This window comes from Callithrix jacchus, chromosome 9, assembly GCF_049354715.1.
Source record: "Callithrix jacchus isolate 240 chromosome 9, calJac240_pri, whole genome shotgun sequence".
Taxonomy (NCBI): domain Eukaryota; kingdom Metazoa; phylum Chordata; class Mammalia; order Primates; family Cebidae; genus Callithrix; species Callithrix jacchus.
This window is the reverse complement of record NC_133510.1, coordinates 22,215,763-22,241,151: the sequence shown is the minus strand read 5'-3', so window position 1 is coordinate 22,241,151 and position 25,389 is coordinate 22,215,763. Positions and strand designations below refer to the sequence as shown.

Here is a 25,389-nt window from a genome sequence, read left to right as displayed (position 1 = left end):
TATGTGACTGTGTAGAATGCTTCCTCACTGCGCTCCAAGGTCACCTTCACCAGCCACAATGAATGAGAATGCTTACTTATTTTTGTGGCAGATTGATCCAGGGTCTGGAGTAAGGATTCCGCTTGTTCCTCTTTTCCAGCTAAGGCAAAAGCGTAAGCTAGAATTGCATGAGTGTAGCCGTTAGTGATACCACTGTACAATGCTGCTTCCAGGCAAAAGAGTGCATTTCGTAGAGGAGGAAACTGTTGGTCAAGAAGAAGAATCATATATTGTATCATATATTGATAGCCGAACATTCTATGAGCTTGTTGAACATTTAAATGAATTATTGTTTAGAATGTATATAATATATACTTGAAGTATATTTTACATAGAAATCCATTTTTATATATGTTTTATTCTTCAAAAAATCATTAAAATATCTTCAAAAAATCATTAAAATAAATTTATAACGTCATTATTAGTACGTAAGCAATAATGTTTTTCTTTTTTTTTTTTTGAGACAGGGTCTCGCTCTGTTACCCAGGTTGGAGTACAGTGGCATGATCTCAACTCACTGCAACCTCCACCTCCGGGGTTCAAACGATTCTTTTGCTTCAGTCTCCGAAGTAGCTGGGACTAAGGCACGCATCACCAAGCCCAGCTAATTTTTTTTTTTTGAGATAGAGTCTTGCCCTGTCACCCAGGCTGGAGTGCAATGTTGTGATCTCGGCTCACTGCAACCTCCGCCTCCTGGGTTCAAGCGATTCTCCTGCCTCAGCCTCCCGAGTAGCTGGGATTACAGGCACACGCCACCATGCTTGGCTAATTTTTTGTATCCTTAGTAAAGACAGAGTTTCCCCATGTTGACCAGGCTGGTCTCAAACTCCTGACCTCAAGATCCACCCATCTTGGCCTCCCAAAGTGCTGGGATTACAGGTGTGAGCAACCGTGCCTAGCCAATTTTTGTATTTTTAGTAGAGACAGTGTTTCACCATGTTGGCCAGGCTGGTCTTGAACACCTGACCTCAGGTGATCCACCTACCTTAGCTTCCCAAAGGGTTTGGATTACAGGTATGAACCACCATGTCCAGCCCATTAAAATTTAGTAAGAAAATGGCAGTTTTTATAGCTGATGAGTAACATTGTAGTTATGAATATCTTCTATGTGGCAAAGCATTCAAATTTATTGTAGGCCTAAGATTATTTTTTCTAATGCCTAAAATAGAGGCTTACATTTCTGAAGATAATTTTCAAGGTATACTAATGACTCTGACAATTCCTAGCATCTTAGTTCAGGAATAGATTTTGGAAATCTGATCTATGGATTGGGAGGTGGCTAGGGTGAGCCACACTTGAGTTGAAAATGTTTACTGTTTCTTCAGAGAGAAACAGATACTAGTCTATGGCTTTATTTAGTGCAGGGATTCTTAATCTAAAATTCATGGCTGAACTTCAGGAGAGTTTTGAATGCCTGAAACTGTGTGAATAACTCATTTATGTGTGCATATGTGTATTCTCCCTAGGGAGAACCCCAATCCTGTTCATCAAAGCTGCCTATGAATAAAAACAGTTTGAAAAACATGAATTTAAGGGATGGTAATGAAATAAATGTGTTCTCTTGGGGCTTCATCTAGTCTTAGAATCTCAAGTGACTCTGACTCTACAGTCTAATTAATGTGCAATCAGCTGACTGAAATCAGAAGATGATGGGAATCCATACAGTGAAATTGAGCCCAGCTTCAAAGAACATCCCAACAACATATGCAGTGAGTAAAATGTCCTCTTCATCTCCAACCTGAAAACAAAGGAACAATGCGTCATTCAGGACAGCAGAGCACAAAATGACTAGTATTCTTTTGAAGTAAAACTAGGTATAAAAAAATACTGGAACAAGTACTATTATTCATAAAAACACCTGAACATGTGTAGTTTTAAAATTAGATGGTTAATAATCATATTATCTGAGCAAAAATTCATTCAGACTCTATGCAATAATTAAATAACAATTATTAAGTTGTTATTACTATAACAATTAATTTCAAATACAGTAAATAACATGTATAATCCCATTTATGTGGTTTGAGGTTAAGCATGCATTCTAAGGAATTCACAGAACTCTGAAAAAAGCCAACAAAGAGTTTCTAATGGGGTGAGGTAGAAAGTTGCTGTGAAGGTTTCCTGGAAATCCCTAGAAAAGCACCCTAGGAGGTTCCAGAGTCAAGTCTCAGATTCTTACACAGTAAAATGACAAATGTATTTATGAATCATGTGGTTTACAAACTGCACATGAAAGTTCCCTGGGGTACTTAAATCAACAGCATCCACACAGAGATTCTGATTCAAAAAACTCAGGAATAAGATAGTGAAATACATTTTAATGCATGCTCCAGTGATTCTGATGCAAATAGCATTCAGAATGGCATTTGAGATCTACTGATCTTGTACAAGCTCCCTATTTTATCTATTTAAGCAAAAGACAACCCCTCTCTTTTTCAGAAAAGAATATTTCTGAGAAACCTGGTAAGCACTAACATGAGGTATGGCGACCCACATCACGTCTAAATTACAGCAAGTGGTATCACCATTCCTCTGCAGTGTAAGCTTTTATTTTTCCTTTGTATTTTTATTTCTCTCAACTCAAAACACACACAGACACCCGACCCCCCCACATATTTAATTATAGAGAAAATAATGGATAAGATAAGATAAACTGAAGCAGTAATCAGCAATGATTCACCAGTAATGAATCCAATAAGAAGAAAGATGTGGAGAAGGTGCTTTAGAAGAGAACGTGGGAAAGTTTTTGATTTTTCTATGAAGGAGCAAGAGCTCTTCTCCATCAGGGTCCTCCTGCTGCAAGGAATAAGCTTGGAATAAATATAAATTAAAGATGCCACAAAGTAATTTGAATATAACTTGCATGCAAATTAAATATCATAGGGTGTTTGCTTTCATTCATATTTTGATGTGGATTAGATATGCATTCTGTGTTTCAAGAACAGGAGTGGTGATTATGAGAAAGGATGCTGAAGAAAAGCTCAGGATATTTCAGGGGTCACCAGAGCATGCTAAAATGCCGTGATAGGAGATTTTTAGCATCCAGAGGGGAAAACGGGGGCTTGGGGAGGGGGAAGATAGATGCGCTGGAGGTGGACAGCTATCTGCAAAGAAAGAAAGTTGGAAGGGAGGGATTTACCTAAATATGGAAAAAGGGTTGGATTCTGCCAAGGATGTACTTCACCTCTCTTGTACTTTGGCTCCGGGGCAAGCTTGGCCCTTGAATTTTTCCTTGAGAGGGTCTTAGAAAAACTTGCTTCATTGAAACAATGTGAATTATTAGATATTTTCCCCAGAACTTTCTTGCCATCCATGGACAGGAATGAACTTTCCTTCCATATACTCACAGCCCCCTCACTTTATATATTGCCTGTCTCCACATTTATGCAAGCTTCTTTTCTAGGTTCCCTTTCTCTCCCCCACCCTTCTATTTCTAGTTTAGTTTCTGAAGAGCACTGACTCGGGAAGGAATAGAGACTGAGTAAGGCAGTCAAGAGACCCAGAAGAAGTCACATCCAGGCTGTGGTTAAACACGCACGCAGCAGGAATGGTGCCGCTGACCAACCCACCACAGGCTCAGGACCACAGTGGCTCAGAAGGCTTCCTATTCACAGGAAGAATATTCATATTCCAGATCAGGAAGGCCAGAGGCAGGGCAAGGCAGGCAACACCCAGGAGCAAGGAAAGCCTGGAACTGCTCTTCTCTCACCTCCCAGGCAGGGTTGAAAAGCTGGCCATCATTCTTAAAGCAGCCACTCCTTCTCTGTTGGCTTGAAAGCCAGATTAAGGTCTGTTTTTGAACATGTTCATCAATTAATACATATTTTTTCATTCTCTCCAATGTCTTAAAAACAAGGGCACTGAGCCTGCAATGCAAATCACCAAAGCAAAAGTTAGATAAAAAGGAAATAGTGATGCCAGCAATTCCACAGGTTCATCACCATTGCTCTCTTTGGGTAAGGTGCGCATTCCACTCATCTACAGTAAACCAGGCCTTATTAATAGTCGTTCTTTCCTTTGTGTCAGGAAAATATTATGACTAGCATTGAGTAGAAACTAGAGTAGGTAATTTTCAGCATGTTTGCACCCAAAGGTCTTACTGTATAGCCCATTAGTTTAGCCATACATGGAGAGAGAACTGATGTAAGTAGGTATTTCGGGTTCTTCTAATTTCACTTTCCTGAATCTATGTGGGACTCTGAGAAGCACAGAGTATGATGTGCCCTCTTTGGTGGAGTTCATCAGCTGTGCACGCATAGGGGCTGTCATGAAATGATCAGACTGCTGAGAAAATCGTCGTGAGATTGAAGGTATATTGTTGCATTCAAATTAGAATCACAAGTCTTTTAGTTTTATCTATTTCTTCTCTATAAATTGACTTTGAAACCCACTTTTCTTCTAAATCCCCACTGGACACAATCCTCCCTCACCTCTTTGCAAGCCCTCCTCGGATAATTCCTCTATTATATAAAATAAAAATTTATATCTCACCATATGCTTCCTTTCTGATTCTGCTGCCAAAATATACTATATGAGCCATCAGAGTTTTTGAAAGATAACTGCCTTTGATAACCTAAAATACAACATTGTAAGAAATTATTTTTTAACCTAAGCAAGTGAGAAGAGAAAGAACAGTGCAGTTCAAGTCCTAGGTTTTGGTGTTAGACACAAATCGCTAGGATAATCATTTCCATTTGAATTTCTGAAACTCAGGTTCTGTATCCATAAGGGAGGAAAATTAACTCTTACTTTATAGGATTTTGATGACAAGATAATACACATGGATATGGCTGGCTCAGTAATTGTCTCATCATTGGTACCTACTAATTATTTAGCATATTTCCCCTAAGGTCATTATATTTCAGTGTTCTCTTTCTGAAAAGAAAAACCAAAGGACATTATTTTATGCTCCTGAGCTTTTTTGTAACATCACGTTTTACAACGGCCCTCTTTCCGTATACAAAGGCAATCACTTCATTGCAACTGACCACAGCTGAGAAAACAAATACAGACATTGATAGATGAACCACTGACAACAACTCTTAACAACAACAACAACAAGAATGAACAAGGTAGCTTGCAAAATACCAGGAATTATAAAAAAATTAAGTGAACAGCTTGAAAATTTTGCAGCTATAAATTATGAAGCTAGCTGACAACATAGATTTTGAAGTCAAAAGGAAAACAGAGCTAGACTGAAAGTTCCTCCGTTCAGGTTGACTTTCCCTTCACCAGACTATTGCATTAAAACAGCTTATGACATCTTGGCATAAGTAACAATTGGTTTATGGGCAGAAATGACTTAAAGCTTCTTACCATTAGATAAGAGAAAGAAAGCCTTGGATTGAACTTCCTCTGTCAGTTGCCCAGTAGATTTCAGATAGTCAAGAACATAAGCATCAGATGCTAGGAGGACAGCATTTTGCTCTCCACTCCCATAGGGCATCTGCAGTGTCACCAGATCCCGCATGACAAGTCCTAGAACGTCCCCTAAAAACAGGAAAAGTGGAAAGCCGTATTGCTTACAGTTGCCAACTCAGCATTAATAACTATACATAAGAGGCATAGTGGAATAGGTAACATTTAAAATTGAGTCTAAAAGGCGGAAACAAAGAAATTTTTATGAAGTAATTTGAAAGAGGAGATAGCTATGAAAAGTGAAGTTGAAATGCTATGAAAAATATTTCTGAAAATCTCATTACCAGAAAGAGGAGAAAATTAGGGGAATGTGTTTTTTGCTTATTTGCTAGTTGCTTTTTTTTTTTTTCTTTTTTGAGACAGGGTTTCACTCTGTGGCCCAGGCTGGAATGTAGTGGTGCAATCTTGGCTCACTGCAACCTCCACCTCCCAGGTTCAAGCCTTTCTCCTGTCTCAGTCTCCCAAGTAGCTGGGATTACAGGCACTCACCACCACACCCAGGTAATTTTTATACTTTTAGTGGAGACAGGGTTTCACCATGTTAGTCAGGCTGGTCTTGAACTCCTATCCTTGTGATCCACTGGCCTGCCAACGTGCTGGGATTACAGGTGTGAGCCACTGCATCCAGCCTAGTTTGTTTTATTTTTTTAAAGAAACCAATCCTATGAATTATAAAGTGTAATTCATCCCTTCCAAGAGGTATTCATGTTAATAACAGACAAAGAAGTTTTCCTTTTTTCACAATAAAAAAATTTTTTTGCTGAGAAAACTCTCAACATTATTAACAGTCAAAGTGTATTCTGATTCTCCGAGATGTGAATTTCATATCCGATTAATGATTATAAAGGACCTCTTCCTTTCTAAACACTAGTTACCATCTACCTGAGCTAGGGTTTCCTGGAAATGGTACTGTAATCCCTTCAGATCCTATCTGGAAACAAACATAGAGGATGTGAACAATAATTCCCTTCAATTGATAGTTTAGGAAAATCTCTCTATTCCGTTATTTTAAGGATTTTTTTTGAGACCACCTCAACCAAGACTTTTAAATCACTGTGAAAGACAAAATTTAATCAACATACCCACAACAATGAAAAAGCCTCTGGCTGACCCTTCTACTACATTGTTTGGCAAGTCCAAAACTCCCTGCTTGGAGGCTTTGGTACCTGGAATGAAAATATTGATTTAAAAAAATGTGATGGCTTCTTTATATCAGCAGATTTGAGGGACAGACATTTCGGAAATAAGATTCCTTGACTTATTTTTATTTTGCAGGTTGTTTATTAGAAGAGATGAAATTGGGGATTTGACCTAGTTTAGGATAACAGTACATTCAGAAAACAGCATATAAATTTGTGTGTTAGATTGTGGCCCCCATTCTTTACTGGTTTAGTGCCTGAACTACTTATGTATAAAAAAAAAGGAAAAACTACATTGATTCTAACACATTAAACAACACACGTAAAAGGTAATGCTTGAAGACTCTGATGAGGGAGTAAAATCAGATCACCATCACCCAGGTAAAATGATATCCCCCATGGCCATAAAACCAGAGATGAGGAGCAGGGGCAGTGATGTATCTATAGGTTATTTCATCCTAAGAGTACAAAAGATTATATTGTGCTATTGGAGCCAAACCTGAATGTTTCATTGTCCAATATTGTGTGACAACCATATCATAAGAGGAGCCAAGAATACACATGATGAAAATAATATGGGTCGGGGCAGACCAACATCCAAAGTGAACTAAAAACACCTCCTGAATATGCCTTTTCCTGGCTAAAATTACACCAGTGAAGATAAAGCATGAAATACAAGAATCCTCCATGAGATATTTAAAGTGAAATCACAGGACTCATGTGGAAGGAGAGGACATAAACTCATCCTTTTGGTGAATTTTATTTAGGACTAATTTGACTTCCTAAAAGATCCTCTTACCTTCTGTACAGATAAGGAAACTCTGGGTCCTTTCTTTTTCAATACCTTCAGGCTGTCAAAGAGGAACACAAACAAGTACAGGAGAATGAGTCAAGGTCCTCCGTCCATGAAAGGAAAGTGATTAAGCACCAGCTCACTTAAGGATGGCTGGTGCAAGTTTATCCCCGAGAGATCTACTCATAGTCCCCTTCTGCTCTTATCTGGAAGTTACGGAACATCACCAGCACCCATTTTAACCTCTGTGTTCTGTAGCTGGGACAGGCATAACCTTGATGTCATTGTGGGACACTCTCAGCTCCTCTGATCCTGTCTAGCATCTCCGGTAAGTAACTAAAAGTGCTTTGTGGAGCAGGGAGCGACCAAGAGCCAAATCCAGAGTGCTCCCCTGATAAGTGCTGATTCTTGTTGAGGACGATGGAAACTGCATGGGAGTGTAGGACAAGTAGATTTGTCTCTTGAATTTGAGAATTGGAAAAGGAGAAGGAAGAGAAATAGGTGTACAGGAAACATGCTGAGTCAGAAACAAGCAAAAATTGTCAAGCCTGTTTCAAGTGTTAAGTTTTACTATCCTGGGTGAGGTATTAACTAAAGAAAGGATGAACTTTATGCTATTTTAATTCATTTTAAATGGCATGTCTTGTGTCAAAAGTAAATGCTGTCAACTAATTAAGTCTCTAAGTGGAGAATGTCTTTTAATACAGAACCTCTTAGATGTCATCTGTTTCTTTTCAGGAAAACTTGATGGTTTGCACATCCATACCTCTACCAAGAAGCTTTTGACCACAGTATCTTTCCAGTTTAGCTTTTGCTGCTCAATTCCTTCATTTGGGCAAGCATTGCTTCGTTTGGACTCAGCAACTACGGTAATATTCACTTTACCTGGAAAACATTTCCAAATATAAATTAAATTGATCATTGGTCCCTACCGTAGTGAGAAATGACTAGAGCCTGTGAACCATGTCTTGAATTGGATGAACCAAGTTCTATCATCAAGTTAATGCTTAGACCAAAATAACTTGTTTTTTCTCCTACCTAGATATAATGTGGTATCTTCCATTTCACCTGTTCCATGATTTTCATGATTCCTTACATTAACCAAGGAATGATAAATTTACCTAATGTAAGGAATCGTGAAAATCATGGAACAGATGAAATGGAAGATACCACATTACATGATAAATTTACTTAATTAAAACTTAAGAAGTTTTAGGAAAAGTAACATTCTACAAAGTCATCTGAGTCAATTCCTTGATACTGATTGTTTATAAAGGTTACTTATGACAATATAGGTAAATAATGTCAGCTAACTAGGGTTGCTAACTTTTCCCAAGATCAAACAAACAAAAATAGTAAAATATGATATGGTAGACAGGTGCTGGATTGAAATAATGTCCTAGCAAGGAAGCCATTGTTTTTAAACTTCCAGATTTCACATTTTATAATTAGAACTGATCTCCAGTTTTCTTGCTTGTAAAAATTAGAGGATTGAAAACAGTCATTCTTTAAGGTTATTATTATTTACATGCCTATATACCAACATACATAACCAATATATTGTTCTTGTTTTTTATTTTTTGGAGCTTTTCTTTTTGTTTCTCTGTCTCAGAAAGCTTGCTATTTCACTCTTAAAACTGTGTCTTCGACTTAATGACATAAAACTATACAAGTTTGTACAGTATTCTATCTCAGTTGCCAAGGTACGATTTTGAAGACGTTGTACAGTAGAAATATTGAGAAACTTCAAATCTAATAGAAAAATAATCTGAGAACAACATTGCAACTGAACTAATTCATAAATATAGTATTTGCTGTTAAAATAATACCATGAATATGACATTAAATAAAGAAAATTTGAATGTTTTTTAAAGTAGTGATTAAAAGTATCATGCACATCACATCTAGCATTCCTTGTTTACTAGTTTTAAACTTTTTCCATTCTATGTATTTTCAATAGGAGACAAGTTTATTTTTCCATCTTGTAGATAGCATATGCACTAAGACAATATCCTCAGTTTTTGATCTCAATTCAATCATTTAGAGATTGTGGTACCCCCATGGCACATTTAGTAAAGTTCAAACCTTACAATTCCCTAATAGATCATTGTGATGGAGCAGCAATTTTTGTGAAGGTGGTCTGGGTTCATGATGGTAGGGGAAAGAGCCAGTGAGAAGTCAAAGAATGAAGGTGGCATCAATGATAACATGGCCTTGATTAGGGATACAGCATATCCCAAACATGTAGACCCTGATATGTCATGCAAGTTAGCATTTATATTGCATTTTAATTACATTACACTCTTGAAAAATGAATGGTGGTTTTGCTGTACACAGCATTAACACCAGAAATTGGATTACTATAGATTAGAATTTTTAATGGACGATTTACAATAACAATTTAAAAAATGTGAGGGAGAAAATCATGTTTGTACAGACAATTTAAGGAAAACAAAGGGAGACAGTAAATACGGGCTGGTTTTCCATGAGACACTGGTGTAGACAAGTAGCTGCTTACCTAATTTCTTAGGTATAACAGTCCAGACATTTGTTTTCCTCCCTCCAGCTTGGATAATCTCACTGCCATTGATTTTCAGGGTGTTAATATTTGCTTCATAATTCTGAGACTCCTCCACTTGAACAGAAATCTAAGAAAACAATCATAGCAATGAGGATGGCACTGGAACACACACCATTACGAAACGCCATGCTCAATACACTGTTTAGAAACCTGCCAAAGTCAGAGTCCCTTCTCCGTTCCCCACCCCCCCCACCCGCCACCGCACTTTCGACCGTCCGCAGAGTACCGAAACAAAAGAACGGTGAACACATGTTACCCAACAAGGAGGAAAAACAACAAAGCAAAAGTCTCAGAGGTTTGTGGTACAGAATGAAGAAACTCTTTCAGAATCCACAGAAAGACACACACATGGAGGGATGGAAAGAAACAAGTAAAGAAAACAGAAAGAGAGTAAGGAAGATAAAGAACAGGGCGGGCACGGTGGTTCATGCCTGTGATCCCAGCACTTTGGGAGGCCGAGGTGGGTGGATCACCTGAGGTCAGGAGTTCAAGACCTGCCTGTCCATCATGGTGAAACCCCATCTTTACATAATAAAAAAATTAAGAAAGGAAGATGAAGAACAAGAAATATAAAGAAAGAGAGACAGAGATGAAAGGGGAAGAAAGATGAAAAAGAAAATAGAAAGAGAAACAGACAGGAAAAGATATAAACTGTCGCTGTGAATGAAAGCAATTGCCTTTGTTGGAGGAATATGGACCTAAGTCTTATACCTTCATAGCAGCATTTTGCATTTGAGCATAAAGAGAATATGGAAATATTAAGAAACATTTTAACGTTGTTAGATTTTTGCCTCCTGATCGAAGAGAACAACTCACCTCTACACATGTATTCAAGTAGTTGAAGACATTGACAATCAAATCAAATTGTTCATTTTGAACAACTGAAAAGGGTGAGGCAATTTCAACAAAGAAAGGTTGGAAGACTTCTAGAGTGGTCGTAGAGGAAATACCAAATCCAACGTCGCCATTCACACAAAAGCCATTTGCCTCCCACTGGGTTATCGTATCAGGAATGCGGAATGAAAGAGTGGCAGTGCCTGAGGAACTAGAAGAAGACGTTATCAGTAAAACACATTCTTTGTCTGAATCAAGAACTTAAATTAAGTATGGAGCGAGCAGAAAAGTGTTGACTGAAGCTCCAAAGTGAGTTATATTGTTTGGATGGGACATTAGATAAAAATAAGGAGAGCTGGGCCGGGCGCGGTGGCTCATGCCTGTAATCCCAGCACTTTGGGAGGCCGAGGCGGGTGGATCACGAGGTCAAGAGATCGAGAACATCCTGGTCAACATGGTGAAACCCCGTCTCTACTAAAAATACAAAAATTAGCTGGGCATGGTGGTGCGTGCCTGTAATACCAGCTACTCAGGAGGCTGAGGCAGGAGAATTGCCTGAACCCAGGAGGCAGAAGTTGCAGTGAGCCGAGATCGTGCCATTGCACTCCAGCCTGGGTAACAAGAGCGAAACTCCGTCTCAAAAAAACAAAAAACAAAAAACAAAAAACAGAGAGCTGAATTTTTGTAAAGTTTGAGTATAGAAAGATCATATTTCTTTTATTTATTTATTTTTTGAGATGGAGTCTCTCTCTGTTGCCCAGGCTGGAGTGCAGTGGTGCGATCTCAGCTCACTGCCACCTGCACCTCCCAGGTTTGAGTGATTCTCTTGTCCCAGGCTCCCGAATAGCTGGGATTACAGGCACAGACCACCATGCCCTGCTAATTTTTGTATTTTTAGTAGAGACGGAGTTTCACCATGTTGGCCAGGCTGGTCTTGAATTCCTGACCTCAGGTGATCCACCCACCTCAGCCTCCCAAAGTGCTGGGATTATAGGCATGAGCCACCATCCCTGGCCTAGAAAGGTCATATTTCTTTAAACACCTCATTTTTTTTAAGTGGGGCAGCTTAAATCTGTCTGCATAAAATGAATAGAAGAGAAAGTCTTGGTGAAAGGAAAACATTGCTAGAGAAAAATAAAATGTGTGAACAGTACATGCGAATCGATGATATATATTTTACAAATATGGCACTATTTTATACATCCAGGAATAAAAGTGAAGAAAGAAAAAGAAAACAGAAATACACATAGGAGGGAAAATGGTTAAAACTCACTCAACACTGACAAGGTCCCACATCCATGTCTCTGGGAAGTTGGTTCTTACTGTTTGAATTATAGCCTGTTCCACATAGTCAGTATTTTCCTCTCCAATTTTATTAGCTAAAAAAAAAGGAAGAAGTTCCTTATTCAGGCTCTGGACTCTGTAAATTATGGTCTATATATTATCAGGGTATAGGGTCCTCATAATAACATCTCACTTTCCTATATCGTAGTCACTTACAATGACTGTTCTCTTGCGTCACCACACATTGCCTGTTCCTATACACAGTCAGGCATCACATAATGACATTGTGGTCAATGATGGACCACTTAGACCGCAGTGATCCCATAAGGTTATAATGGAGCTGAAAAATCCCTACCACCTATTGACATCAAGTCATCATAATGTTGTAGTGCAATGCATTGCTCACGCATTTCTGGTGATGCTGGTGTAAACAAACCTGCTGCACCTCCAGTCCTATAAAAATGCAGCAGACACAATTCTGTGCAGTACATAATACTTGAGAATGATAATAAATGACTACGTTACTGGTGTTTGTACTCTACTATACTGGTTACTGTTTAGGGTGTACTCTTTTTACTTATGAAAAAAATTAACCACAAAATAGCTTCAGACAGGTCCTTCAAAAAGTGTTCCAGAGAAGGCATTGCTATCATAAGAGATGACAGACAGCTCCATGCGTGTTACTGACCCTGAAGATCCTTCAGTGGTATAAGATGTGGAGGTGGAAGACAGTGATATTGATGATCCTGACCTCGTATAGGCCTAGAGTAATGTATGTGTTTGCATCTTCATTTTTAATGAAAAGGCATAAAAGTTAAAAAAATTAAAAATAGAAAAAGCTTATAGAATAAGAATGCAAACAAAGAAAATAGATTTGTACCCTGACTCACTTTTAGTCTTGCAAGCTCCCTTCATGGGAAGAACCCTATATAAAAGTACAATTAAAAAAAATCTTTTATACTACATTTTCTCTGTGCCTTTTCCATGTTTAGCAATGTTTAGATACACAAATAGTTACCGTTATGTCATAACTGCCTGTAGTATTCAGTATAGTCACATGCTGTGGAGGTTTATAGCCTAGGAAAAATAGGCTCTACCTTACAGCCTGGGTGCGTTGTAGGCTACAGCATCTAAGTTTGTGTAAGTGCACTCTGTGATGTTCCCACAATATCACCTGACAATGCATGTCTCAGAACAAATTCTCCATCACTAAGTGAAGCATAACTGTATTTCTGACATTGCATTTTACCAATAAAAATAAACTATATCTTCTATCTGAAGCGAATTGCTTGTTATAGCCAAAAGCATTTCTAGTCTGTCTTATTCTGCTTTATCCAACTACAAGATGTCTAACTGTAGCCAAAAACATGATGTAATTAACATAAAAAATTCCAAAATTGTACAATTTTATCTCAAATACACTGAATTCCACAAATTGCTTTGGTCATCCTCCAACATAAAATTTAAGATTACCTACATGCAATTCTAGATGGAGCACTATATATCAGACCATAATTTCCTGCTCCTGGATAACGGGGCTCAGGGAGTGGAAGCCTTCTTTCCATCACACATACTTCTGGTTTTCGGTAATGGAGATTGGTAAAGACTTTCAGACCCATGTTCTTTAAAGAAACAAACAACAAAAACATTGTTCATTCTTTTCATGCAAAAACTATAAAAGGCCTATTATTTATATTGTAAAGATAAATGGATCATAAGTATCCATATTTTCTGTGTTAACAAAGGGCTAAGAACTTACAAGTCAAGTTACCTTTATTTGCCTTATGGAAACCCCCAAATTTAGAGAAAAAATGATAATCACTATGATTTGTCTAGCACTTATCATGTACTAGCATTTTCTAAGTGTTTTCCATTATTCTTCATTTCATCCTAAGTGAAAAATATCTAAGGGAGCAGCACTATCATTACCCTAATTAACATCAAACACACACACACACACACACACCCCACAGCACATCAATTGAAGAGCTGGAACTTGATAAAGTCTGTCTGATTCAGTGCCCCTTTTCTTACACACTTGTGACATTAATTATAGAGATTCTTTCATGGAAGGCTCAGCATATCTCATTGATGCCCTAGGGACATATGGAGTCCACAACTTCTTAGCCTCTTGATTTGACTATCTTTGCGTAAGATTTATTGTATTAATTGGAGACCGTTTTACTTTTTAAAATGAGGTTTCATAATTATAGCTACATAATTTGTTTTCAGCAGGAAATTTAAAAATCAACAAAATTAATATCTCCTTTTAATAAGACAATTTCTGTGTACTTTATTGGCTGATTACAGACACGAATCTCAGAGTAGAGGAGGAAAACTACATAATTAACAAAACATCGATATGCATTATGAATACTAAAAATTGAGATAAAATATTTTCCAAAATTCTTAGTAATCTTACCCTGACAATATTATAGATGTCTCCATCCCCATAGTTGCTTACAGGTGTGTAATATAAACCATTGTGGAACATATCCTTCTGAGGAATGCAAGGGTCTGCTTTGTCATCATCAAGATTGAGACCATGGTACAAATAACCAAACAGCTCTATATTTGGAACCATGTTATACACCTATAAGAAAAAAAATTTCCCAATAATTTTAAGCACTTCTTTTAAAATTACAAAATTGATAATTTTGTACTGTATCATTTATTCTTGTTCTTTTCTTTAAGAGCCATCGTATTTCATCCAGTATTTTCACATTAGCTCCTCCTTTTGAAAGAGCAAACCAGTTTTGTTTTAGGCAACTGATGTCATGTTCACAAAATTTCTCAGTTTAGGTGCAGGATTTAAGAGAGAATGTAAGAAAGCAATGCCTGATTATTGATTAATCCAAGGCCTGTTGTACAGACAATCCATTAAATTATAACACTAGAACTCCTGGGTATGGAGAATAAAGTTTGCTGCCCGATTTTAAATCGCCTTACATAATCTTCCAAAGAAAACATAAAATCAACAAAGAGAACAAGTAATGATACTCATAAGTAACATCTTTAACATTACTGCAACGCAGAGAATACTGTGTTCTTCAAATTATTTTTTAGTAGAGAAACACCAAATTCCAACATAGTTTGTATTGCTGTTGCAGAGGGAGGGCTTAAGAGACTGCAGAAAAAAAAGAAAGCAGAATGTTATGGAGATACTAGAAGAAACACGTACCAAGTCAACTCCAGGTAAAAGAAAGTCTAGTGCTGGGCACGGTGGTTCACACCTGCAATCCTAGCACTTTGGAAGGCTGAGGTGAGTGGATCACGAGGTCAAGAAATCGAGACTATCCTGGCCAACATAGTGAAACCCTGTCTCTACTAAAAATACAAAAATTAGCAGGGCGTGGTGGCGGGCACCTGTAATCTCAGCTACTCAGGAGGCTGAGACAGGAGAGTTGCTTGAACCTGGGAGGCAGAAGTTGCCCTGAGCCAAGATCATGTCACAGCACTCTAGCCTGGTGACAGAGCAAGACTCTGTCTCAAAAAAGGAAAAGAAAAGAACAGAAAGTCTAGCATTGTATAAAAATACAAATCAAAGTTCTCGGACTCCACAGTTCCCAGTATAGCATACAGAGAAAGGTTTGGCATGAATGGGACTGGAAGTGGAAGCTTCCAAAAAACATGGCTAATGAGAAATAATGAGATCACAAAAGAGGTGTGCAGACCCTTGAAGACAGGGCGTTTAAAGAAGGAAAAGATGTCATAGGATAAGATAACTCCCTCCGCCCTCATTTCCATCATCAACATTTTAAAGAAAAAAAAAAAACAAAAGCAGAAACAAAAACATTTTACTAAAAAAAAACCCAAAAACCGAAAAAGGACTCTTCACCTATGAACACTACCCACAAAATATCAAGAACTAGAATAAATCAACTCCATACAAAACTGCTGGTAGCAAATGTAAACCAACATATTTCAGCTAATGAAACTTCTCCACTAAAGTCACCAACAAAATAAATTAAATAAGTAAACAAAGAAAAGCCATACCAAAATAATTTAACAAAAGTGAAATATTCTCAAGCATGTATTTGGGGTATTTAAAAGGCACCATGAGTCAGAAATTCAGTTAAGAAAAGATAGAAATGGACAAAAACCAAGAAGAAACGAAGTGGGAGTTTATTGAATTCAGAAAAACTAGAGGAAATTATAACATAAATAAACCCAAAAGTATAAGGATATCAAGAGAAAACAGTTCAGAGAAAACTTTAAAAGGAGCATAGAGGCTGGGTGCAGTAGCTCACATCTGTAATCCCAGCACTTTGGGAGGCTGAGGCAGGCGCATCACCTCAGGTCAAGAGTTTGAGATCAGCCTGACCAAAATGGTGAAAACCTGTCTCTACTAAAAATACAAAAATTAGCCGGGCGTGGTGGCATGTGCTTGTAATCCCAGCTACTCAGGAGGTCGAGGCAGGAGAATCGCTTGAACCTGGGAGGCAGAGGTTGCAGTGAGCCGAAAAGGTGCCACTCCAGCCTAAGTGACAGAGCGAGACTCTGTTGCAAAAAAAAAAAAAAAAAAAAAAAAAAAAGCAGCAAAGAGGAAAAACAAAAAAATAAAACTGAGAAATAATGCATTAAAACAGGTCACAGACAAAGTGACTCAATTGGAAAGCAGGAAAAAAGATCCAACAATTGTACAGAGTATTTGAAAATAAAAGAAGATCTGAGTTTACCTATTGCATGAGTCCACTGTGTACCTGGCAAAACTTCTGCAGAATAATACAGTCTTACTAAAACTATTAGATTAAAGGATAAAGGGGAAAAAACATTCAAGACCTTCAGACGTAAAGATAAAGTAGCTTACAGTGGAAAAAGAATTAGAATAATGTCAGAGCTATTAAAAACCATATTCAAAGGAAGATAATAACAGGGTAGCATTAAAAAAAATTTAAATGTATAAGCCAAAGATTTGATATACAAAATACCTGTCCTTCATTTACTTTGAATATGAAAATTTCAGAGATTCTTATACTTATGTGATATTCTGAGGATTCTAGTAGAGAATGGGTTTTATTTTTTTAAATTTTTATTTATTCGTTTTTGAGACAGGGTCTCACTCCCTTGCCCGGGCTGAAGCACAGTGGTGAGATAATCGCTCACGGCAGCCTCGGTCTCCCAGGGTCAAACAATCTTCACACCTCAGTCTCATGGAGAATGAGCTTGATGTAACCAAAAGATAAATCAGGAAACTAGTAAAAGTTGGAGAATAGGAGGAACAAGACAGAATGTAAGCCTTATATTTTCTGACAACAAGTAAAAGATACAACAATAAAATGAGAAAAGAGGGAGAGAAAAGTGGAAACTAGAGATGACCGACTGTTATGTAGGTAGCAGGTAAGACTCAAAGATTACTATTTAAAAATAACTGATTAGATATTAAGGCTAAGCAAAAAAAAAATGAGATTAGGATATTATAAAACATGGAAATACAAAAATAACCACTAAAATAAAAATTCAACCCAGCCTAAATACTCAAAGAAGCTTTAAGCAAGATTGTAACAACAAACAAACAAACAAACAAACAAAAAGCTAAAGAAATAAAGTGACCTTAAATAGAATATAGAATTATAAGAAAAACAGTATGATAGAGCTGAGGCCTAACATATACATCATAGCAATGAAGTGAATAGACTGTATTCACCTTTAAAAGACAAAGACATGTATATTTAAAACAAAACCCAATGCTGTACTTGATACAAAAGCCAAGTGAAGTACACGTTTCACAAGGTGAAATCCAAAGGGCAAATAAAGGAAAATAATAAGAATGCGAGGGCTGCAATCCTCCTGATATTGGAAATAGTAAAAGTAAGGTCAAACGACATCAAACAAGATAGAAAAGAATACTCACTGCTAAAAATTGCAATTCATAATAAAGGCACAACAGTTACGACTATGCAGAAACTACGGGATATGCAAGAAGAAGCAGAGCACTATTAGTAGAGTATGTTAAGACACTATTCAGCAGAAGAAGGTTAAGTAAATTTTAAAAACTTAGTAAGAATACAAAGGATCAAAATAATGCAATCTTGTGGATAGAAAACAAACTATTTGCAATAGCAAAGACCTGGAACCAACCCAAATGCTCATCAATGATAGACTGGACAAAGAAAATGTGGCACATATACCCCATGGAATACTATGCAGCCATAAAAAAGGATGAGTTCATGTTCTTTGTAGGGACATGGATAAATCTGCAAAGCATCATTCTCCTCAAACTAATGCAAGAACAGAAAACCAAATACTGCGTGTTCTGGCTCATAGGCAGGTGTTGAACAATGAGAACACATGAGCACAGGGAGGGGAGCATCACATACTGGGGTCTGTTTTGGGGGTTAAGGGAGGGACAGTGGGGGGTGGGGAGGTTGGGGAGGGATAACATGGAGAGAAATACCAGATATAGGTGACGGGAGGATGGAGGCAGCAAACCACATTGCCATGTGTGTACCTATGCAACAATCCTGCATGATCCGCACATGTACCCCAGAACCTAAAGTACAATTAAAAAAAGAACAAACTATGTCCTCTCAATATATGTGATATATTCACAAAAACTCACTGTATATTTGGGCTCAAAAGTGTATCAGTAGAAATACTGCCAACCATCAAGAACTTGAAATTTAAAAGAAAACTCTAAAATAAATTCCTTTTTATATAAAAATTAAAAAATACTCCAGTAAGCAAATTTTCAGTGAAAAGATTAACACAAACAGAAATTACAGAATTTCTGAAAAATAAAAATGGTGCAATTGCTGTGTATCAGGATATATGAGATACTTCAAAAGTAGAAATCACAGAAAAACTTAAAGGCTTAAAAACACCGAACCCAATGAAAATCAAGTCAATTTCTAAATGTAAAAGCTAAAAATAACAACAAAATAAAGCAGCAGGAAGGAAATAATAAAGGGAAAAATAGAAATTAATGTGGTAGAGTACCAAAAAACTTCATATTACATTAATAAATTAAAATTATATGTTTTTGGAAAACTCAGCAAAACCGGTGAACCACGGCGAACTAATGTAACAAGAAAAAAAAAGTAGCTATCTGCTTAGAAACAAAAGAAAAGTGACTTGTTGCAGGACTCAGTTTTCAGCTTCATTATTTTTTTCGGTTTAGAATCATGAATTAGGGTTCCAAGTTATTTTCTCTTCACACTAGACTGATGTATGTAACCTAGCCTCAAATGATTCAGAAAAAAATTGAAATGCCATAAACGGTGTGTGTTTGTGTGTGTGTGTGTGTGTGTGTAGAAGTGGAGAGAGTGAGAGAGAAAACAAGCATGGCAAATGTTAAAAAACTGGTGAATCAGGTCAAGGGTACATGGGAGTTCTCTGTTTAATTCTTGCACTTTTAAAAATTATTTAAAACTAAAAACTAAGCTTACATAAGATAATATAAAAAATAACATAAATTTATAGAATATAAATTGGAATTCACTCATTTATAGAACTTTACTTGATTTATACTATTAATATAGTTATCAATTATAAACAAGGGCAACCTCTCTTGGCTCTGATATATTCTGAGACCCCTGAAAATGCCTCTAGAATTTTATTTTTGAGGTCCCTTGATAGTCTTTCCTTGAGGCAGTTTTCCTAAGATCTTGACGCTCTAACTGTAGGAAGAATGAGCAGAAGCTATTTATTCAGAATCCATAAAACTCTCAGAGAACAAAAAATAATGTGAGTGTGTGTTTAAATATATATGTGTATACACACATATATACATATTCCTTTTTTTTTTTTTGAGACAGGGCCTCACTCTGTTACCCAGGATGGAGTGCAGTGGCATGATCTTGGCTCACTGCAACTTCTGCCCCTGCCAGGGTTCAAGGGGTTCTCCCACCTCAATCTCCCAAGTTGCTGAGATCACACAAATAAACCACTGTGCCCAGCTCACTTTTTATACTTTTGTTAGAGACAGAGTCTCATCATGTGCAGGCTGGTCTCAACCTCTTGAGCTCAAACAATCTGCCTGCCTTGGCCTCCCAAAGTGCTGGGATTACAGGTATGAGCACAGCACACGGCCATATTCTATATTTATAGATAAATTTGTCCTTTATTTGTTGATGCCTCCTCAGATTCTGAAAGCTTCTTAAAGTATTTTCACTCCCTGTAATAGAAAACTTAAATATATTTATGTTTTGAATTGAGAAAAATATATGGTTTATATCATGATTCATAGTTATTCAATATTACTACTGAATTCTATAATTTTATATTTAAAACTGAACTTACTATGGAGGGTTGAAAGCAAAATACAAAACTGTATTTTTCGGTGGGATCTCAAGTTTGTAAAATATATATGCCTTCAGAAAAGAGATTTAAAAAATTACAACAAAACTATAAAGACATCTAAGCATTAGGACTATGAATGATCTCGAAGATTTCCTTCTTTATGTTTTAGTGCACTTTGTACATGGTCTATAACATACAGGTATAATCTTAATCAGAAAAAATTAAATCATTGAATTAGACTTAAATATGATTATAAATTTCAACAGTTATTTATATGTAATTGTGTTAGAAATAAAGGGAAAATATTCAACAATTTTTAACCAAAATAAATTCGATGTGAACTTCTGGAATTCCAGGCCTGGAAATGTTTAAAAAAAAATACAAGATCCATTAATAGGTAATAACTTTACACTGAATCCAAGCATATCCTTGAAGATAGAGATTTCATTTTATTTCAGGTTTCCACATCTATGATTACACCTATGATTTTAAAAAATCACAGCTCTAAAACTAAACTGTTACAATTATCTATCAAATTCTGTACTGTTATAAGCATGCTCTTAGGATAGCCAAGAGAAATAAGTATATAATCCATGAAGGAACAAAGGAAGAAAACATTCAATATCTTCAACATGTTGCATCTCAAAAACATCATCTGAAGGGTAACACTTCCGGGAGTTCAGAGAAACATGAGAAACAAGAATCCGAGAGCTTACACTTTCCGCAGACAGCTGTGCTGATTCCAGTAGGACGACGCTTCTATCCACTGCCCGGAGAGCACAAAATGAGTCAGGGGCCGCGTGAAGATAAAGACTAGCATTGGAGCCAGGGAGGCCCTGCTCTTTAGAGAACTTCATGCTAACCTAAAGTCAAGAGAAAAAAAAAAGAGAAGAGAGTGGAGACAATTTTATGTAAAGATGATCTGAATACATTTAATTGCTCCTGAATAAATCCTCATAGATTTCTGTACGGTATTTCCCAAGCCCACTCTCACCCTCAGCTCTCCTTGCAGGAGACCCCTTTCACCACCATGCTGCTATCTCAGGATTTTCACAGCTGCCAAGGATCATGCATTCTATTTGGTGATTCCTTCATCCCCTAATAATTCAATTATGCCAACACTGAGTGTGAGTTTCTCACGTGAAGGTGATAGTAGTCAGACGAGAAGACATCGGGGAACAAACTGTTCCCATTTATAAGGCCAGAAATAGAAACATCACCTTGTGTTTAAAGCACTTGTCAATCTGGAATCTGACACTGTCAGCCACAATTTCCCCACTGGGGTGAAGGGTGTAGACAAACAGGACAGCCGCAGGAGCCGCATCAGCACTGATGCTGATCGGAAATGAGAAGTTTCCATTCCAGGCTGTGTAAATAGGAGACGAACAGACAAAATGCTCAAAGTTTCCTGGATCACTGGTACACTTAGATGAAAGAGAACGGCTCATGGACAGAAAGAGCAAATTGGGCTTTGTTTTCAAGGCAAATAAATTAAATGCTAGGAAGTACCTATAAAATAAGACTGCATGATTTAGATAATAACAATATACTGGGATTTTGAACACCACTTTTCTAATGGACTCAATGACCCGACAACGAAAGAAACAAAACTCTCCTTCATCAAGACATTTAGTAGCTCACCTCAGGTTGTGCTAACTATTCTCTTCATCTGCAAATTTAAGTAAGTGCTCATTCTAACTTCTTTTCACTATACATATACATTTGTATAATATACATACACATATGTATAATAAACATACACACATATGCATGCATAATACACAAATATACAAATATTAGATTCTCATAAGAGTGCAAACCCTACTGTGAACCGCACATGTGAGGGATCTAGGTTGTGTGCTCCTTATGAGAATCTAATGCCTGATGATCTTTCAAATATATATATTTGTATGTTACATATGTATGTAACATATATATGTTTATATATGTAAATGTTATATATATATTATATATGTATATATGTATATTTTTGACTATATATCAATATATTTTCTTTATATATAATTCCCATATATATAATTTCTGTATTTCCTTAAGAAAAAATGTAGGTAGAGTACATATTTTAAAATAAGTATGTTACATATACCTTTGTTTCTGATCTCCTTTTGTCCACTGAGTAAGATAGCTCCTTTTGCCATCATCTGTGCAGAACAAAGAAAACATAGCATGCAATATGTTTTCTAATATCATCATATTCTCATATTGTGATGAGGGAATTTATTACTTAGCGGTCATTCTGTTCCATAAGATAGGGTAGCTTCCACAAGCAAATATTAAAAATTGACTTTGCGTAAGTTGGAAAAGAGCAGAGAAAGTGACTACAATTGATAGAGATTTTATTATATACTGGAAACTTTGTGAACTATGTGCAACGCACCATGCAAAGTGGCACATAAAGCTCTGAAATTGTCGAGACTGTCTGGTTCCAAATATGCCTTCGCCTGCTCTTAACTTTGTGACTTAAGACATGGTGTTTTCACCTGTTTGTCTCTATTCCATTATCTGTAAAATGGAGCTATCTATAAGGCTGATTAAATGAGTTATCACATATACAATCTTTATAACAGTGCCTTACACAGAACACTTACCCTAAAAGGTAAGTTTGACCATCTCCAATTACAATGTACACTCGAGGAAACCAAGGCTTAAAGAGTTGAAACGATCTGTCCAAGATGCACTAATTTACGTGCTAACTAGGAAAGGGTGGGGGAGTCAAGTTAATGTCTTAATTTCCAAGTCAGTGTCTTTTCACTCTTCAATAGGCTTTAGAGCAGAAGGCCCCAGTCCCCAGGCTGTAGGTACCAGTAGGTACCTGTCCATGGGCTGTTAGGTACTGGGTTACATAGCAGGAGGTGAGTGGTGTGGTGAGTAAGCATTACCACCTGAGCTCCGGTCAGATCGGCAGAGGTATTAGATTCTTACAGGGTGCAAACTCTATTGTGAACTGTACATGTGAGGGATCTAGGTTGCATACTCCTTATGAGAAACTAATGCCTGATGATCTGTCACTGTCTCCCATCACCCCCAGATGAGACCATCTAGCTGCAGGAAAGCAAGCACAGTGTTCTCACTGACTCTACATTATGGTGAGTATGTAATAATTATAGAAATAAAGTGCACAATAAATATAATATGCTTGAACCATCATGAAGCCATCCCCCCATCCCCACCCCATCTGTGGAAAGATTGTCTTCCATGAAACCAGTCAGTTTCTGGTGCCAAAAACATCAGTGGCTCCACTGTAGAGAGACAAAGTGGACAGAACCAAGAGAACAAAGTCCTTTTACTGCTTATCAAAACGAGCTTTCCACCTTACTTTCTGGCATCTGCCTGATATTTTACTATTACCGAGGGTCATAAATACTTGCTATGAGTTACATTTGAATGCTTAAACAAGCAGACTCTGAATAGCAACTTCTTCAACCTTAGGGAAACTTCAATTCCCTTAGATCATTTTGTGTTTGTTTGTTGTTAATGGACCGAACAGTATTCACCAGCAGAGTGAGAAGGCTGCCCTCACTCTGGTCACCATGGAGTGGCTGATGCATGCTTTCTAAGCTGTGCTAGGCTAAGCAGATGTAGAATTGAACAGGATTCCAGGAACCCACTGACCAAGACTCACCAAATAGAAGAAGTTTACACTGGAGTCATCCTTATATGCTTCACTGTTTAGGGAGTAATGCACAGTAACAACCTTCTGTTGATTACATTCAAGCTGCTTTGGTTCAGGAACAATCTTCAGGAAGCTGTTGGTGCGGGAGTAAAAGCGTGAGACTAAGAAGTGAGCATCCAAGTACTGAGGCGTCAACCAGCTGGGAAGATAGCAGCTCTTAGGTCGAACATACGTGGCCTGAGAGGAGAAAAGAAAGTAGAGGGTCTTAGAGCTATCATGACATCCGAAGACAGTTGTTACTGCAGAATGGAGATTTCTCAAGTCTTCAAAACAGGGAGGAATCTCAACTTGTGGCTGACTTTATAATGTTAACTTCTTGGAATCAAAATAATAATAGCACTCTGCTCTTTGTATACAAAACATGACCATGAAAGATTGTGTAAATATTTGATTAGACTGACGGAGAATTGTTGTGTTCTTTATTCTTTCATTGAAGCCACAGAATTGGGCTTGAGCTCTGTTTCTTTCACTTACATGTGAGCACTGAAAATTATTTAACTGTGAAATTCTGTTTGCGCATCAGAAAATAAAGAGAAAACATAGGATCTCCCCTATCTATGCATGAAATGATCTGAGTCAGAAAGTCAAATCATCCTCACGAGCAACTTCTTGTTTCCTGGAGGAAAATATTAGTTGTTAGAGAATGTCTAACAACTGTAATACACTTTCAGCTTCTCGTCTTCTTGGACAAGTATTCTCATATATTATTTAGTGAACAAACAAATTATATAAAGTAAGCTACATTTTAAATTTTTATTAAAATATATTCTGAATACAAGTTATCTCTTAAGATATTCTTAATGTTGAACATTTCTGTCATCCAAATCCTCTGTGGGATGTCTAATGGTCTTCCTCTATTCTTTGATGTCTTACTTTTAGGTTGAACTCTGGCTCAAATATGTCTGAAGTGTCAATGGAAAATTGAGCCTCGCCATTCTCATCTGTAGTGTAATTTCCTATAAATTCATCATTGAGCTCCAGTTGCAACAACTTGTTCACCAGAGGTACATTATCGGGACCCGAAAATTTAAGCTGTACAAGAAAAGAATAATTAATGTGATGTAAAACACAAAATGTTCACATTTTTACAGAGAAATTTTTCTACTCATAAATGTGATCCCTTGTCATTTTCTCAAATTCCAACAGACAGAAAGATGTTCTACTAAATACATAGATATGTAATATAAAGTATGGAAACAAGTATAATATTATCTATTTCTTCTTTCAGTCTAGGACATTTCTAGCACCTCAGACATAGTAATGCTTAAAATGTATTATAAAACTTGGAAAAAAAAGTGACCAGAAATTTTCAAAGGGCAATCTATGATCCAAGAAAATGAAATGGAAATATGTATTCTTTAGTCAA

General features: G+C 37.1%; 1 protein-coding gene and 1 long non-coding RNA gene across 2 annotated transcripts in view; one reads left to right on the top strand and one right to left on the bottom strand.

Annotated features, from left to right (window-relative positions):
• Positions 1 to 25,389, bottom strand: part of LOC100395603 (ovostatin homolog 2) — a 47,481-nt gene that overhangs the window by 7,647 nt on the left and 14,445 nt on the right. The window contains exons 11-28 of the mRNA XM_017975927.4: positions 24,897 to 25,055; positions 23,973 to 24,200; positions 22,437 to 22,491; positions 21,550 to 21,695; positions 21,046 to 21,192; positions 14,511 to 14,681; positions 13,566 to 13,710; positions 12,078 to 12,183; positions 10,787 to 11,015; positions 9,908 to 10,037; positions 8,156 to 8,274; positions 7,396 to 7,447; positions 6,540 to 6,623; positions 5,356 to 5,529; positions 4,531 to 4,612; positions 3,749 to 3,905; positions 1,703 to 1,777; positions 77 to 242 (exon numbers count right to left, since the gene is read on the bottom strand). Of these exons, the coding sequence (XP_017831416.3) occupies positions 77 to 242; positions 1,703 to 1,777; positions 3,749 to 3,905; positions 4,531 to 4,612; positions 5,356 to 5,529; positions 6,540 to 6,623; positions 7,396 to 7,447; positions 8,156 to 8,274; positions 9,908 to 10,037; positions 10,787 to 11,015; positions 12,078 to 12,183; positions 13,566 to 13,710; positions 14,511 to 14,681; positions 21,046 to 21,192; positions 21,550 to 21,695; positions 22,437 to 22,491; positions 23,973 to 24,200; positions 24,897 to 25,055 (2,425 nt within the window). The remainder of the gene's footprint in view (positions 1 to 76; positions 243 to 1,702; positions 1,778 to 3,748; positions 3,906 to 4,530; positions 4,613 to 5,355; positions 5,530 to 6,539; positions 6,624 to 7,395; positions 7,448 to 8,155; positions 8,275 to 9,907; positions 10,038 to 10,786; positions 11,016 to 12,077; positions 12,184 to 13,565; positions 13,711 to 14,510; positions 14,682 to 21,045; positions 21,193 to 21,549; positions 21,696 to 22,436; positions 22,492 to 23,972; positions 24,201 to 24,896; positions 25,056 to 25,389) is intronic.
• Positions 8,128 to 25,039, top strand: LOC118144114 (uncharacterized). Its single transcript, XR_004728631.2, has 3 exons — positions 8,128 to 8,258; positions 23,379 to 23,436; positions 24,903 to 25,039. It is a non-coding gene; the product is annotated as an uncharacterized LOC118144114 (long non-coding RNA).